This window comes from Artemia sp. Qi Xiang Cuo, chromosome 5, assembly GCF_049724085.1.
Source record: "Artemia sp. Qi Xiang Cuo chromosome 5, ASM4972408v1, whole genome shotgun sequence".
NCBI lineage: Eukaryota > Metazoa > Arthropoda > Branchiopoda > Anostraca > Artemiidae > Artemia > Artemia sp. Qi Xiang Cuo.
The window spans coordinates 39,997,041-40,014,972 of NC_142798.1; the positions used below are offsets into that span (position 1 = coordinate 39,997,041).

At 36.6% G+C, this 17,932-nt stretch overlaps 1 protein-coding gene across 2 annotated transcripts in view; it reads left to right on the forward strand.

The window, feature by feature from the left end:
* Positions 1–892: 892 nt before the first annotated feature.
* LOC148952129 (dnaJ homolog subfamily C member 11) overlaps positions 893–17,932 on the forward strand; it is a 63,839-nt gene continuing 46,799 nt past the window's right edge. For both annotated transcript variants that reach the window (XM_089089575.1, XM_089089576.1), the window contains exons 1-3: positions 893–995; positions 9,460–9,586; positions 15,486–15,618. In XM_089089575.1, coding sequence (XP_088945701.1) covers positions 930–995; positions 9,460–9,586; positions 15,486–15,618 — 326 coding nt within the window. In that variant the 5' untranslated portion in view covers positions 893–929. The remainder of the gene's footprint in view (positions 996–9,459; positions 9,587–15,485; positions 15,619–17,932) is intronic.

The window sequence follows — 17,932 nt, forward strand, 5'->3', positions numbered from 1 at the left end:
AACAAAATTTTAAAGTGGAAGGTAGAATTTTTGTTTCAAGAAAAATTTTTTCTTCTCCTTCCTATGAACCGATATACATGGCGAGCCCAAGATGCATTATTTATTTTTAAGAAACAGATTAGCCGGGATGACGGTTGAAGCCCGGAGGTCGATATCAATAACCAAAAAACAGAGAAAAAACAAAAAAAACGGCGGCGTATTAGTGACGCCACCGCCGATAGAATCAGCGGCGGCGTCAGCGTGCTGATGCAAGCTCGGCGGCGCGCCGCCGACTTTTCGGCGCGGCTTCGGGGTCTACTTTTAAAGCCGCTATATCAGAGTATCCAAAAATGGATAAATGGGATAAAAACGACAGTATACACATTATCTCCGGAAAAACTGCCGAAAATGCAAAAAATATTTATAAATAAACTTTTAATCTAGTTCAAAATAGAAAAGAGTAGATAATTCTGTTTCCAATTTTCTAGAGAACGGATGGTCTGAACGAGCTATTAATGATGAAGAACGGGTGAGAGTGCCAGAAAATGGAAAAAAGATATGAATATATTATTGGGGATTATTTTCTCCTTTTTTATATGCGGTGGGTATCTGGGGGATGTCTCTTTTCTTTTTTATTCTATCTTTCTCGTTCAAAGTCCATGGTAAAATCCACCACTAAAAAAAAAAAAAATAAACATAACAGTGTCTATTTGCTAGAAAAGTAGCAGGGAATTAATTGCTTTTTAAAAGTAAGTTTTTTGTTGAAAATAGTGACGACGTATTTACATTACGAGTATCAAAATATACCATAAATTATACCGTGTTTCGGTAAAAGGATACCGCAAAAACACTGTTTTTTCATCGGCCGGCACCGCTTTTTGGTATCGTTCAACTGCCAACACTGAGTCAAACACTGAAACTATCGAAAGTAATTTTCAAAATTTCTAAGCATGGAAGATGAGGAATTTGAGTCTATTGAAGAAGATTATTATGCTTTCTTAAATATTGCCAAAGACGTTAGTATTTTTATATAATAAAATATTTGCAGTAACAATTGAATGTATTAGCTGGTCTGAACTAAGCTTGATGCTGGGTCATAATAACATGGTTCTTAATTCACGAGGTTTGAATTTGATAAAAACCAAATTAGTAAAATTCTAGACAAGCTACTTTTCAATATTGGAAAGGGATTATTTTAGGAGAATAAAACTTTCAGTAATGAATCCAGGGCCAAAAACACTCCTGGAGGGTATTGCCAAGCTTCTATATTAACCTCCTTCTGATTTCTAAGTCTTAGAAATTTCCCTACTTGACAGGTCTATTACCTATTGGAACTCTGAAAAAATGACATTATACCTTAATTTTTAGTTTCTGTTCCTTTGGTTTTAGTTTTGAAGTGCAATTCCTGTTATTTGAGTAGAATGTTAAGCCACAGGCCCCTATCAATGATTTTTGGTAAAATTCTACATTATGTACTTTTGGCTATCTTGGAAAGGGGTTAGGTTAGGACAATGAAACTTTCAGTGATGGGTCTACAGGCTAAAGCATGTCCCAGGAAGGTATTTTGAAGTACTTACCTCCACTCTTTCTCCCTCTAGAGGGTTCTGAATTTTGCCTACTTTACAGGTCAATTTATTTATTAATACCAACAGCGGTAAGCTATATAAAAAGCTTGTTGCACTAAGGAATAACATAATAAGGCAACAATAAATCTTACTTTACAAAATATACACACAACAGAAATTCCCTATAAATATATGTGAAAACACATTTAAAATGGATCTTGAAAGGACCAACTGTGAAAATTTGTAGAAGCTAGTTTTGTTTTGAAAGTGTGGATTGTGAGAGTATCAATGGTCTCTGACTGAAGTGCATTCCAAGGCTTGCACACACAGCTGGACAGTGAGTTCTGACCTAATCTTGTACGTGGCAGTGGTGGGTGAATTTTGTGCTGGTGTTGATGGGTGGTGTTGTATTCCGAGAAGGCAAAGAACGTCTCAGATATGGTACAAGTTTAGTTGCCCTACGTTGAACTTTTTCAATCCTTGCTCAGTCTCTCTTGTTAAGGGGAAACCATACTGACAAGCAATACTCAAGTATTGGGCGGACAGTTGAAACATAAAATGATATGAGTGAATGGAGGTTAAATCTGGAGAATGTGCGCTTTAAGTGCAACAGTTGGTAGTTTGCCTGATGGGTAATCTCTGACACATGTTTATCAAACTTCAGGCATGAATCGAAGCAAACCCCAAGATCTCTAATATACTCAACGCTTGGAATTCGTTTTCCATCAAGGAGGTAAGGGTAATGTTGAGAAGGTCTACAAAGATAATGAACAGTACTGCACTTAGTCTCGTTAATGAAAATACCATTTGCTATGCACCACTGATGCAGAGCATCCAAGTCACTTTGGAGCAGTGAAATCTTTTGTTCATTCAGTACTGATCTGTACAGCTTCACATCATCTGCGAACATTTTTACAGTTGAGTTATTAACAACAAACGGTAGATCGTTAATAAAAATGCAGAAAAGTACAGGCCCTAGGCAACTGCCCAGCAGAACTCCACTGATCACAGGTGTGGAATCTGATAGGGCTTCTCCTACAACAACCTGTTGGGTTCTGTGTGTTAGATAATCTGTTATCGATGCAGCAGTCCGAGAGCCAATCCTGTATTGTTGACACTTCTTAATCAGAAGTGAGATAGAAATTTTGTTGAACACCTTAGAAAAGTCAATGTCAATGCCTAATGAAATTTCGACAAAACAACATTTTACCTCAATTTTCAGTTATCAATTTCTTTTCTCTGGCTTTAGTTCTGAAAATGCAATTCATGTTATTTGAATAGAATTTTAAGCCATATCAATGCTTTGTTTTCAAAATTTACAAAATGTTTTTGCATATCTTTAAAACCTTATAAATTAGAATTGAGTAAAGTTGTGAAGCAGAAAACAATTTTGTTGTGCTTTGTTTAAGCAGAAGATTTATTTTGTAAAGTTTTACTTTTATAACACACAGATTTTTAAGGGTCATCAAAGGTCAGGACCCTCTAGAGAGAGAAGGAGTAGATGTAGATACTTCAAAATACCTTCCCATGACATACTTTGGCCTGTAGATCATCCCTGAAAGTTTCATTTTCCTAACCTAACCCTTTTCCAAGATGGCCAAAAGTAGCTAAAGTAGAACTTTCCCATTTTTTTTTTCTAAATTTAGGTAATATATTAACTGATCTTTGAAACCCTATAAATTGGGATTGAGCAAAGGTGTGTTGCTGAAAATGCTTTTCTTGTACTTAATTTAGCCTAAGTTAAAAATATAGGGCTATTTTGCAAAGTTTCACTTTTATAACACAAAGATTTTAAATGTCATCAAATGGTCAGCACCTTCTAGACAGAGAAGGAGTAGAATTAGGTACTTCAAAGTACCTTCCTGGGACATAATTTAGTCTGTAGATCCATCATTGAAAGTTTCATTCCCCTAACCTAACCCCTTGCCAAGAGTTGTGTTTTTAGGCACCAGGCTTGGAGCAGGTTTGTGTGGGTTCCAAGCGTGTTGGACACAGACCCTTCAAAATTGTAATGTGGTAGAATAGCATGGTTGAACATGGGTTCTGAAAAGACATTCACAGCATTAAATATGGTACTCAAGATGATAATCTACAATACCTGTGTCAAACTCTGTGTTGGATTTGGGTGGCCTGAAAACAAAGCTAAGATAGCATCTCTTCTACAATTTTCTCTTCTACAATTTTACCAGCTTCAGACTGAGCAGCTTGACCTGGTAATTAGAAATTCAGGACTCGTTCACAAGTTGGTTCACTAGCTAAGACAAATTCCAGCTTAAACAACATCTTATGCATCCACCTGCTCATTATTCAGGGGCAATTCCATTCTAGAACTGACCCACTGGATGACTCGAAATTGTTCTAAGCTAAGGAACTCTGTAGTGTGCTTAGATCCCTTGTAACTCCTTGGATAATGGAATCCATGATAGCTCCTCTTTTCTAGATCTGGAGCCAGCATACCAAAGTCAACTGAGCACAATATACATCTGCTATTAAAGCCTTTCCAAAGTCACAATGATGTTCCCAAAGAAAACCTAGATCCCATGGAGCTCTTGTTAGATCTATTGACCAGGGCTAAGGTCAAAAGCTACAAAGTCACTGATTACACCATCTTTGAGACCCTACTTTGTGAAATTTATGCAGTTAAATCAATGTTTGTGACTCTTGGGTCAATTTTTCTATGGATTGTGACAGTACCACTAACTTTGACCATGGTGAAAAGAAGTTTCAGCAAACTAAACCTAGTCATGAAACATTTATGTACAACATTGGATGATTTCTGTTTTAATCACCTCATTATGATGTGCTTTGAGACTGCCAAACCAAGACATCTGACTGTTTAACTGAAATTTTGTAGTTGTATTTTCTTCATTCTGTATGTTTTATATGAAATTGTCAATTTCTCACTTTTAACCTCTGTTTCTATATAAATTATATTATTGCTTTTTTGTCTTGTATTACTCATTCTCCATTAGATCACCAACCAGTTTTATAGATGCCTCTTACAAGAAACTGGACTAAGGAGCTATTCTTCATCAGTCAGTACAATGTGTTGGGTTGGACTGAGCTCTAAAATTTCATGTTCGAGATGGACATTAGCCTATGCTAATTATTGGTTAAAAGCAATCAGTAACCACCCTAAACATTTTGGGTTGTAACACCCCTGCACACTAGGCCTATATTCTTCTTTTTCTTCATATGATTATTAGGTCTATGGATGCTGAAGGGGATCTTTTCACCTCTTCAAAATCTCAGGAATACTTTTTATTTTAACTGCTAAATTTGCCTGCTATGTATAACTCAGTATGCAATTTACTGTTAGTTTTTTATTGAGGTCTCAGATGACTGTTGATTCTTGTTTTGGAAGAGTCAACAGAGAAAGTGTTAGTGATAACTTTCCCAGGAAGATTGTTCCAGGTCAAAGTACAGTGATGAATGAAGCTGATCTTCACATATGCTGTTCATGTTTTACCAACCTCAAGAAAGTGAATAGAGCTATGTGCCTTTGTGTTTGTCTTGTCAGTTGGAAAATTGGGGACACAATATGAGAAAGCTCCAGAGAAGGAGGGGGATTCAAGTACTTGTAGAAGACAGCAATCAATGCTACATCAAACCTCTCACTAACAGACTGGAGAAAGTCATGGGGAATGACTAAACCTGCCCTATTGGCCCTATTTTGGATCTTTTGGAGGGATGCCAACAATGTTTTTGGAGCACCAATATACAGTAGGCATTCATATTTGGCAATCGGTCTAGTGCAAGACTTGTAAAGTGGGTTGATTAAGTTGAGCAGTGAAGGGTGATCCTTAGCTTTCTTGTACAGGGAACTTGCACCCAATCAAAGTGTTTTCTAAGAGAGATCTGATGAGATGAGGATTCATAAGAAACAAAGCTTGTTGATTTTCTTTATAGCTTTGTTCAAGAAGATGAAGTTGGGGTGTATATGTAGTACTTTTGATTGGGAGATCTTCAGCTCTTTTGCTTTTAAAGCCGTGAAACTGTCTATCCAGGCATCGGACCACTTTCCCAATTTCCAAAAGATTTGTCTGTAGGGGCAGGGAGGCTTTAATTGGGTCTTCATGTTTTGGGATGACTCCATGTGTTGTGGTGTCACCAGAAAAGTCATGCATAGGGTTTGCAAGGCTATCTACCATGTCATTTATGTAAAGAATGAAAAGAATAGGTCCCAATATACTACCCTGGGGTACACCCGCCTTTATTTAATACTCAAGGGACGTAAACCTGTCAAGAACTGGTTATTGGATGCTGCTAACTTTATTCTAAAAATGTCTGTAAGTTCATAACAATCAATATGAGGCTAGTAACAATGATGACTCTTTAGGATCATTATCACTAACCTATAAATTGTGGCTTCCAAATCATGAGAATAGGAATTAATAGGGTATCAAACAATAGGCCTATATGGATTCACAATTAACAGCAGTAGTTTCTCAGTCTCTTAGAATCCTGATCCATTGGAGGATGCTGAGTATTTATAACATACAATGATAATTTCCTTATAGGGGTGTATGGTGAATTCCCCATTTAAAAAGATCTACATTGAATAAAATAGTTCCAACTTTGGGGTGCACAAAATCATGATAAACAATTTTTTCTTAGGCTTCAACAACATTTTTAAAATTTAAGGTCCAGACATTTTTTAGAAGAGGAATATTTACTGCCTTATTTGCAAAGATATCTGTCATTTCATTACATTTAATTCTCTTATGGCTAGGGAAGTGAAGAAATGCAAAAGAACATTTGGTTATAAAACAGATTACCAAATTTCAGCATAAACCTTTCAGGTCATGCTCATCAGCATGATAATTTATTAGGCTTAGTGAATGAATAGATGAAAGGGAATCTGAAATTAACACAATCTTTCTTAAAAATGTCTCCAGAACACTTAGAGCATCTAATGCAAGTTATACTGCAAATAATTCAGCAAAAGGTATTGATGAATTACTTGGAGGGAGAGGGCAAAAATATTCAGGTTTAGGTTCTGGATACAGGTGGCTGTACCAGCTTCTAAATCTTTAACAAAACCATCAGTATAAACATGCATATTCTTGGGGGAACAAGTATTTACATAATTTTCAAAGATTGTCTCAACTTCTTGTGCTGAATAACATGATTTATTTTCTAGCAGCATGCAATATGCCACTCAACATGAGGGATCTCCATGGTGGAGAATCCAGAAAGGGATAAGTGTCCATCAACTGAGAAGACCAATTTGGAAACTCCCTTTGATAAATGTTCCAGGAATATGATACAGAATTTAAAGGGGGGTGGTTTATTACTAACAGTGAAGTAGTGAGGTAAATAAAAGGACAGTATATTTAACCAGGCTATCAAAGAGTGTGCCTCTGATATCTTAGGAATGAGTTGGTGGTAAAGCATTGAGGGTGTATTTTGAGAGGATAACTTGTATCTAAAATCTATTGGGTCAAGAAAACTCTTACATGTTGAAAAATCTTAAAAAAAACTGTTTTGCCTGAGAATGGGCTCAGAACTTTTTTTCTAATCACCTAAGACTTTTAATATCTTAGTACTGGTACTTGGCCAGTTACTTGACTTTGATTTTTTTTTTCTTTCATTCCATGCCATAGCCTAAAATGTTTAGGATGCTAAAAAAAAGTCGTCTCAAATTTTGTCTCTCCAATTGGCTTGAAAATAACATCTACAAGTTTCTTGGTCAGGTGGGCCCCTATGCAAAAAACAAATTTTGCCTGTATCATTTCTTGAAGTGCAAAAATAGGCCCATACCTTTTTCCATCTCTGATAGGCTTGTAATTTACAGGGCAAGAGGATTCCCAACAAAAGAAAAAAAAAACATTGAAGATTGATTGTATTGATAGTTTTTGTTTTCCCTTAATATTTTATTACTATTATTATTATTTAATATTATTAAAACAAACTTGTTGTAATTTATTCCTTACCCTGTGGCATGAATTCAGGGGTGGGATGTGGTCTGGGGAATTGCAATGCCCTCCGATTTCTAAGATTTTTGCCTTCCTGGATTTGAAAATACCTTTTTTCTGTACTTTCATTGAGAAATAATTTTTTGGGGTGAAACTGAAAAAAAAATGATTTTAGTGGAAAACTGGAAAAAATCCCCCCCTATATTTAGAAAAATATATTTTGCTCCCCCCCCCCGGAATTCCCGTGAATGACGCCAATGTTGGTGACAACCTATTTTTTAAGACAACAAAGCTGAACCCTTTTTAATAAATGATCTTGAGCTATATTTATTTAAATAAACAAACAGTTAGAGCAAAATATAAGATTAAAAGATTCTTTTGTCTTCTGAATTAAAATTTTGACTGAATATTTAATTTTTTACCAAAATTGAAATTGGAATATAGCAAAGTAATTTTTAAACAGAAAAACTGAAAAAAAAACTTTGAAAATACTCCTAACACTAAGCAAAAATAAAAGAACGTCCATTATAAACAAATACACGAGACCAGAAACAAACAGAAATTAAAATGAAAAATCATCTCAAACATAAGAATAACAGATACTGTTATAGATGAATAAATGAAACCTAAAACAAACAGAATTTAAAATGAATAATCCAGCCAACCTTGCAACAAACTGAAATTATAACAAACAGGAGAAGGTCTACCGCCACCTGAATCTTATCAAGGCTAGAACATCATTTGCACTTTACTGTAAACAAAGTATATTTTGTATTTTAGATATAATGAGATTGAAAAATCAGAAATTGATTAGACTGCCAGGAAATGATACCAGTATGTATTAAGGAATCATTCTACTTTCTTGAGGTCTTTTCTGTATTTTGGGTTATTCCGTTTTTTCTTTCAAGGTTATGACAAATGAAAACCACACTGTTGGAAATGTATGTGGTTCTCAATAAAAAGTAAATGACACATTGAAACGTTTAAAGAGTTTTAAAAGGAGGGAGAGTAATAATAAATTATGACCTCTTGTAATAAATAATTAATAATGATTTATTAGCCTTGGTTTAATAGTAATAGTAATTTATTAACACACACAAGGACAATACATTTTACTCACTACCGACCCAAGAACCTGGGGTCAGGTTGTCCTAAGGGTAGGCATATATCAAAATTTCATATTCACAACAGAAATATACAACCTAGGCCTAAAAAAATAAAATAAAAGAAAAATCATTCCCCTTCGCACGCGGTTCCTACCACCAATCACAAAATCACTATACTTGTCCTCCAGGTACATAAAAAAAAAAAAAAAAAAAAAACAATAAAAAAAAAAAAAAAAAAAAAAAATTTAAAAATCATATTTCTCATATAACATTCCTTTTATTTTATTTTTAAATTCCTTCAGATCCCCTATTTCTCTTAACTCTTTATTAACCCCATTCCACAACTTTAGCCTTGTGATATTATTTTGTTGCTGTGCTGCTGTTGGTGTCATAAGAAATAAATAGCAAAATATCCAAAATTCAAATCATTTTCATTGAGGTCCAATTGATGCCCCGACCTTTAGAAGATTTATTGGGCAGTGGCCGTACTCCTGGTTGGGTGAATTTCTGTTCATTTTGATTTCCATTTGACTTCATTTTAATTTCTGTTCATGTTAGGATTCTTTTTTTCATCTATAGCAGTATCTGTTATTTTTATATTTGATGCAGTTTATCATTTAATTTTTGTTTGTTTCTATTCTCATTTATTTATTGGTAGTAATTTTGTTTGGATTAAAATATAAACTTTATTTCTGCTTGTCTCAGGCTTTTACATGGGTCTGTACTTTTCTTTGAAAAACTTCTTTTTTGGAAAGGGTCTTAAAAATTAATTACCCGTAAAACATGTTCCAAGCGCATTTTCTATGAAATAGATAATGGCATTGACCAGCAGATACTGCTAATCTTGTTCTAAAAAGAAAAGTGTTAGTCTACAACTGCAAATTTTTCCAGGCCAGTCAGGAAGACATTACAAATGCTTACAGGAAACTAAGTCGAATTTATCATCCAGATAAACACCCTATTGAAAGGAAAAAACAAGCTGAAGTACTATTTAACAAAACCAAAAAAGCATATGAAGGTAAGCTTTACATTCTCTTTTTGTATTCTACTATATCGAAATTTACAAGTATCCTATCCCTAAGTCAGAGCTTAAGGGAATTGTGAAAGTAAATAATATACATGAGCAAGTTTCCACAAATTTAGATGGAAACAGCTCTCTTCCAGTGAGAGCTTCCAATTTTGCTACCAGAAATGAAGCAAGGTGCTAAAATATTTAAAAATGCATTCCTGTAATTTAGAAGACATGATTGTGCCCAAAACCAAGGGATGTATTTGAATCCAGAGGGCTGGGAGAGAGGGCCAGGCCGTGCACATATGGGAAATATCTTAAGATTTTGATAAGTCACTATGCAGTTACCTCTTCGTTTATATAGTTTTCTTGTTTTCAATAGTAGTGTCCTCTCCATGCTCTATTTTGGATCAGAAACAGGGCACTTAGTTCAACAACTTGAAAATATACTCATAAGTTCCAAAAACTTGTGCTTGAGATGGATGCTCAACATCCATGGGATGCAAAAAGTAAGAAATATTGACATGGAGCAAAAGAGATTCGAGCCTCTAATAATCTCAGTCATCAGGTACGGAAAGTGGAGGTACCATATCTTGGGAACGTGATTTGCATGACTGAAACGTGACTTCTCAAGATCGTTTTTATGTGGTATCCATGTGGCTTTGGGAAAAGAGGTATTCCAAAAACACAATGAGACAGAGCTACCAAATTGATTTGCAAAATCCCAATTCTTTACTTCAAACTGACCGAAAAGACATGTGGGGGTAGGGGGGCATGTAAATCAGAGGTGACTTGTGACTCTTCTTGGATGTCTTAAGCCCCTTTGGAGACACAGGAAGATCTAAGGCAGGTTAGGTTGCTTCTTTTCTCTGTTTATTTGAACTTGCCTTGCCCCTCCATGAAATAAACTCGTGGGCATAGGCCTGATACTGTCTTGTATATTTTATAATCATAGTTCATACAATTTCATTCTTGTTCATAGTAGGGTAACGTTTGTGTCAAAACCTCTAAGACCTTCTCCAAAACCATAGGGAATCCAGGGAATATTGATTGAATAACCTTGATGTAGGGTTTTTCCATCACCATATATAAACTTTAATACTCAGGAATAGATAGATAGATAGATATTTACTTATATAAATAAACTATCAGCAGTAAACGCTTAGAGCACATACATGATCAAATACCCCTGCTCCTGCAAGGCCCTGAGGGCGGGAATGCAGAGAGAAAGAGAGAGAGAGAGACAAAAAAGCAAAAAAGTAGTAAAAAAACGAAACTGGGAAAAAACACAAGTAACACATTAAAAAGGAAAATGACGTGCAGCTGCCCTCCACTGACTATCCGCCGAAAACCAAGCGAGAAAAACGTGCCATTCGCATCAAACCATATACCTCACAATTCCGACTTGGCGCAGAGACATCAACTGCATGGGGGCATGAAAAATATATCCAGAAATTGAAAACGTTTTTATAATTCTTCTGAAGGCACCAAGTCAGTGACAATTTTGCCTTACACAAGTAGAGCATTCCAGGAAGCATGAAAATCAATCACGGGTTTATAGTCTGATCTAACTAATGGACTGAATGGAATTCAAATTTATATATGTATGTATAAATTTATTGCCCATCATAAATGTAAAATACAACACTGACGGAGTATAAAGAAAGAAAATGGAAAGAAACAAATAAATTCTGACAGATACAAACAGAACCAAAACAAAGAAGAACTGACAAGAAAAAAAATATATACAAATAAGGGCAATTATATGTAAGAACAAACATATTATCAGCAACGGACAATTTCAGAGGTGTTTCCACCAATAATCTGCCTCCGATATCTCTTTTTTTTCTGCACCGCGGACACTGGACTTGCAACTCCATGCCGCGAGGATAGTGAGCTGTTATTAGTCCAGAGAGGCAGCCGTAGTAAATGTTTCGCATACTTGTAGAAACACGTATATCCTTAATATCTGAAGCAGTAAGAAGAGACCAAAATGGTGCAAGGGCAAGTAGATGCAGAACAGCAAATGCATTATAAACGCTAGCTAAGATACGGCGGTTAAATTTAAACTTTATCGCAACTAGTAAACCATACGCATTCCTAGGTTTTCCGGCAAAGAAACCTTTCAAAAGTTGACGCATGGCGCGAAGATTTGACCCAATCGGTACACCAAGATACGTCAGTGTGTCTTGTAGTTTAATAAGATATTCACCTAACTGAACATTTGTCGGGCAATCTGAACGGTGATTGAATGCCAGGAACTCAGTCTTACTCTCATTAAATCGAAGACCAATACGTTTATACTCCCTATCGAGAATTCCAAAAGTTTCCTGAATTCCAAAGGATGTTCTACTAATATCAAGGATGTCATCTGCATAGTTAGCTAGTGAGACATCAACACCATTAAATATACATGTGGTTAGAACCTTCTGTTGTGGCACAATGACATATGAGAATGCTATGAGAATTGCAAAGACAGTATGTAGAATGGTCAGAGACTGCTGGAACTACCATATAACTGAAGAAAAACATATAACTGAAGACACACATGATAGATAATAGAGCGACTTCAAGTCAAACAGCTCATTAACAGAGCTATTGGTTCCAAGTATAAGGTTCCTCAGTTTATCATATACCTTACAGAGCAGTATCAAAAGGGAAGAAAAAGTTGATATCCACAGTAGGGTAATAAGAGATGTAAGATTGAATTAAATAATGCTTTAATTGCTTTTTTCAAGAAAAAATTTGAACCTAGCCAAAAGAAATGAGTTTGAGCTTTCTAATAATCTCAAGGCTCCTTGATGTATTTATTCGGATTAACCAAAATTATGCATGAAAGAGATATGCTCAACTAGAAGGAAACCTAGGAACAAGACATACAGGCCACTAAGTGTACTGAGAGAACCCTTTGAAAGATGAATTTTCGATAGCCTGAGGGAAACCTGTGAAATTCGGGAAAAAATCAGGAAGCTCGACTGTTTGGTCGCTTTACCCTAATTATCAGATAAATGTCCTTTTTTGTAAGCTCAATCCATTTCCACTTTAGGAATCTCTGTTTCACCCATCCCCACCTACTCTTAAATAAAAGTAATCTTTTTTTGGGCGTTTCCTTGGTTAATTCTCGCAGTTTCGCTAATTATCCAACCTTAAAATAGATAGTCTGGTGGTGACTCATTGCCTAGCCAAAAACCAGGGTTTCACGATTAACGATGAGAAAGATAGGAAAGGAGAGGGCAGGCCATTGATTTGGACTAGAGAGTGCTCACAGGGTCACCCATTGAGATTTGTGATTGGGTGGATCTCTTGAACTCTGCTCTGCACCCTTCATGCGCTGAGCAAAGGTCTGGGTGTTTTTAGTTGAGTACGTTTTGTGAGCTTGATCTGTAAATAGTAAGTTCTTTCACTTCTTTACATAGGTTTCCTTTATCAGTTATTTGACTTGATAATGAGCTCTCTCTAGACAGAAAGAGAGTAAAGAGTTTTTGGAGTGTAGGAAAGAGGACCTATACTATTTTGAGATATTGTTCCCAGGGGAAGATAAGGTTTTGGGAAGGAAGATTACAGTCTGGTGACACCGTGAGCCAAATATTGTGGGACTTTCTTCCCACAGATAGTACTCTTGTAGTAACCATACCGGTCATAGCTGTGGGCACCCTACAGCACAAACGCCGGTGAGGGCAGAACTTGCAGAAGCCTGTAGCCCGTCACAGATAGTCCGCGAGAGAGCGTGGGTCGCGATGCCTTCACTACTGGCATCAGTGCTTGCATTGATGATGCTAGAGAATAAATACTGGCAGCAGCGTTTGCCTGTATACAGATACATCATTTAGGGCCACATCATTTTAGAACCATAGAATTACTATCTCAAACAAACAGTCAATCTGATATGGATCTTCGGTTCTTATCTGACATCATTATCAAGATACATTGTCGCCAGCGAAGATAGATTGAGTGTCCTCATCCATTTATGGGGTCATAATTTCTTGGACATGGAAAGATTTGGGGTGATACAGAAGACTACAAACTGTTGATTTTTTTTCGTATCCGTAACAATAAAATCAGTAACATAAGTTGAAAAAAAACTGGCCCTAGAACTGAGTCTGGGGGGACACCAAAATCATCTTAAGATTGTGAGCAGGAAAGACGAGCCAATGAAATAGTCTTTCAGACAAATAGTAATCAAACCAAGAGCTAATATTCCGTTTTATACCATTATGTGATAATTTACATAGTGGAATTTGGCGGGTCAAGAAATTCAAAGCTCATTTTAATTTACAACAAAAGCAAAAAAAAACTAAAAGTAAAGCTAACAATTGAATAGTTCTAACATTGTAATTTACGTTTTCTTGTCTTTAAGTCGGATAATTTGAATTATCTTGTAAGTTGAGTTTTTTCTTTATTCTAATTTTGCTGAGGATGGCTATTAATGACATAGCCGGCATATTCAATTAGTTTTCATTGGCAATTTGCTGTGTTGAAAGTTTTTATTGCTTTAACTTCTTTATTGTGTTTATGATAGAAAGGCTGTGTAGTCTTTGTCTTTATTTGCACTAATGATTGTTGTTAAGTGCGGCTCTGAGGCTTCTATGCTTCAAAAAATTTAGAAAAATATGTAGGTTCAGGTACTGGTTTTAAGTCACCATTAAAAAAAGAATAAAAAAAATGTGAGTCGAATCCGCTTTGAGGTGTATAACGAAAGAAAGGTTAAGATGGTTGGATCACGTTTTACTGATGATTGGTTGCCAAAAATTGATCTTTTTTTGGGGATCCAGTTGGGATGAAACGAAAAGTAGCATGTCCTCGAATGTAAAAAAGAAGGTAAAGGATGCGTCACTACACCCTAAAGTCCAAATCAGCGTTGCTGATCTTCGTTTCATGGCCCTTCCGCCAGGAAGTGGAATCGGGGGCTAGGCCCAACCATTTGTGCTTTTGCACCCCCTTCCTGTTTGGCTTCCCTATATTTCTCCAGGTACCCATTTTGAGCTGGGTCGAATCTAGCTGAGCTTACAGAGTGACGCCAAAGACTCCTGCTCCAAACTAAATAATCAGGAACACCAGGACTCCAACGAGAGTCCCCACTGATACAAGATTTCAAATCTAGCGTGCTAACCACTTAGCTAAAACTGCTCCAAAACTTGGCTATAACTCGGCAATGAAGCTTGGAATAGAGTGGGGACGAGGAACAGCTTACAGCTATGTTGAGCCCAGGTGGCTTATTGCTACAATGATTTGTTCTTATTAATTACAGTTTATGGCGGAAGTAAATTTATTTTACTGCCAAGCTGTTGCAACTAAGTTTTCGTGTTCCTGGACTCCACTACAGATATTAATTAATTTTAAAACACGCCTTGAAGCACAGGTACACACAGGTCCAGTTCCTGGTGTCATAGCATTTTATACCAAGGGGGGATACGAAAGCACGGGATTTTTAGGCCTTGGGAGGGGAGGGGATCCTTTGGACCTGTATTGGAAGGATCCCCTCCCCATGTGTGTAGGTATTTTGATTGGGAAAGGATATGGTTGATAGTGTAGAAATAGCTTTTTTCAAAGATGTAGGAAGACTTGTCAATTTGGGCTATGAATATGCAAGTAAAAAAGTCTAGTTTTACTGGATGTTTGCCAATTAGAAAGTTTGTGAGGTAGGTGTGAACAGATGCAAATGTGGCTTAAGGAAATACAGTGACAGTCTTTGAGTTGAGGGATTCTTATTCACCTTCAAAGTCACATCTGATCACCTCCCTTGGGGAAACTTTAAAAGAAAGGCACGTGAAAATCTCTGCTCACAGGGGGAGGGGATGGGTTGAGATTCATACGTTCGACAATTGTCTCAAATGACCCTCTGTTGAGATTGGCTTCTATTACCTAAAATTATCATAAGTCGAATTCAGGTTTTTCTTTCATTTCGTAGTGCTAAGTGACTCACATAAGCGAGCAATTTATGACAATCTTGGCGTTAAAGGATTAGAAACTGAAGGATGGCAAGTGATCCAACGGACAAGAACCCCTCAAGAAATTCGAGAGGAATATGAAAGACTGGCACGGTATGTTTTGTCTTGCTTTTTTGTTCAGAGAGCATATATCATTATGTTTAAAAGTTACTAGTCACTTAGCCAATTCGTCGATTCCTGTGATAAGATAAGATAAGATTTATTCATAATCAATTAATCATACAAGAAAATACATTGTGCTAATCCCCCAAAGGCTCCTAGGCCTGTAATAGAGGGGGAATACATATCGTTTAAATCAAACACTAAATCAATAGAAAAAACATTAAAATAGGCCTACATTGAATAATCCAATCAATACATACAATCCAATCACAACATTCCTAATCCCCCTCGAAAGGCTCCATGGCCAGGGATACAATGGGGAATGAGAAAAAAGAAAAAAAAGAAAATACAATATATCCAAACAACCATAAAAAAGAAATCAATCGCAAAACAACACATAAAATTAAAAAGAAACCATACCTGAGGCCTGGGAGTCATAGCGCAGAGAAGATCACCATAAAACAGAACTAAACATTCAGGGGACATCAAATCCAAAAAAAAAAAAAAAAAAAAAAAAAAAAAAAAAAAAAAAAAAAAACAATTCTGTTTGATTTTTAACAAAATGGTCCTTAAAAATCCTTTTGAAAGTGCCAAACGAGAGGTATTTCTGTACTGAAGAAGCCAGGGAGTTCCAAAGCTGATGACAAGCGATGAGGGGATTGAAATCTGACCGCACAGTGGCAGTAGGAGGAATGCAGATATTATGTGACGAACGAAGGTTATATGGAGCTGAATCAGAAATAAACTGAGGAGTTTTTTGAAGAGATTTTGGAAGATTGCCATGAAGCTGATGAAAAACAAAAGAAGCACAAGAAAGAATGTAGAGAGACTTTAGATTTAGACGTGGTCTTGGTTAGGAACGTTTGGTGTCAATAACAAGAGGCCTTTTTTTATCATACTTTAAACAACGCGACCGCAGTGTAGAAGGAAAAGTAGACATCCAAACTATGGGGCAATAAGAGACATATGACAGGACAAGGCAGAAAAAAAGAAGCTTCAGAATAGATCCAGGAAAGGTGTGTTTGAGTTTTTGAATGACACCCAAACTCCGTGAGACCTTAACCCTAATCATGGCTATATGGTGTCTACACGAAAGGTTCTCATCAAGCAGGATACCAAGAAACCAAACCAACCGATTCTTTGGGCTACACAAGGAGCCTTGTGATAACTGAAACTGTATCAGTTGAGGGAAAGCTACACCCATTCGAGAAAAAAATAAGAAAATGTGACTTGGCAACATTCACGGCCAAGTAATTCGGCTCAAACCAAGAAACTAATCTGTCAAATATTGCCATAAGATTAGACATGATATCACATTTCGTCTTCCCTAGAGTCCCAAAAGTGCTGTCGTCAGCAAAAGCAACGAGGCAATCTTCATTAGAAGTAGCATTGGGACACGAAGGAACATCCGGACGACACAGATTGCAGCATACTAGAGGACTGGTGTTCTTGACTGCTGAAATCAGATCATTAACGTAAATCAGAAATAAAACGGGGCCAAGAACAGATCCCTGGGGGACGCCATATTCTGCTTCAGAAGGGCTCCGGAAAATCGGATCCATTGAAATAAGTCTGCCAGAAAGATATGATTCAAACCAAGAGAAAACATTTGATCTTATACCAATATGCGATAATTTCCAAAGAAGAATCTGATGAGTCAAAGAATCAAAAGCTTTACGAACATCCAAAAATAATGCTGCCGGGATAAGACCAAAATCTATTGCCGAATGAATAAAATTGAAAAGAGATGCGCAAGCATGCTCTGTAGAGGGATTCGCTCGGACTCTGAACTGGAAATCATTGAAAAATTTTTTGACATCCAGAAAACTAAGAACCTGGATAGCATAGCCTTCTCAAAAATTTTGCTAAAAACAGATTGAAGAGCAATTGGCCTATAATTAGCAGGATCACTCCGGGACCCACCCTTATACAGCACTATAACCTTAGCTCGCTTAAGTGATTCAGGGAAAACTCCTTTCTCGAAAGACAGATTAACAAGCTTAGTCAATGGTGACAGAATAGCGGGCAGAACAGCACGGATAACCCTGAAAGTATTCAATCTGACCCTGATGACGAAGAACCTTTAAGTGTATTTAGGATCTAACTTACCTTAAGCTCGGAACCACGGTTAAAGACTATTGACTCTAAACATTGGGGTACAAGATAGGCTCTGAAATCGCAACGAGGAGTTCTGGAGCTCACAGATGAAGCAGTCGTCTTTCCTATATTAGCAAAATAAGACGTAAGCTCTAGCTGAACATTTTCTTCTCCTTGGACAATTTTACCATCGAATAACAGCATTGTT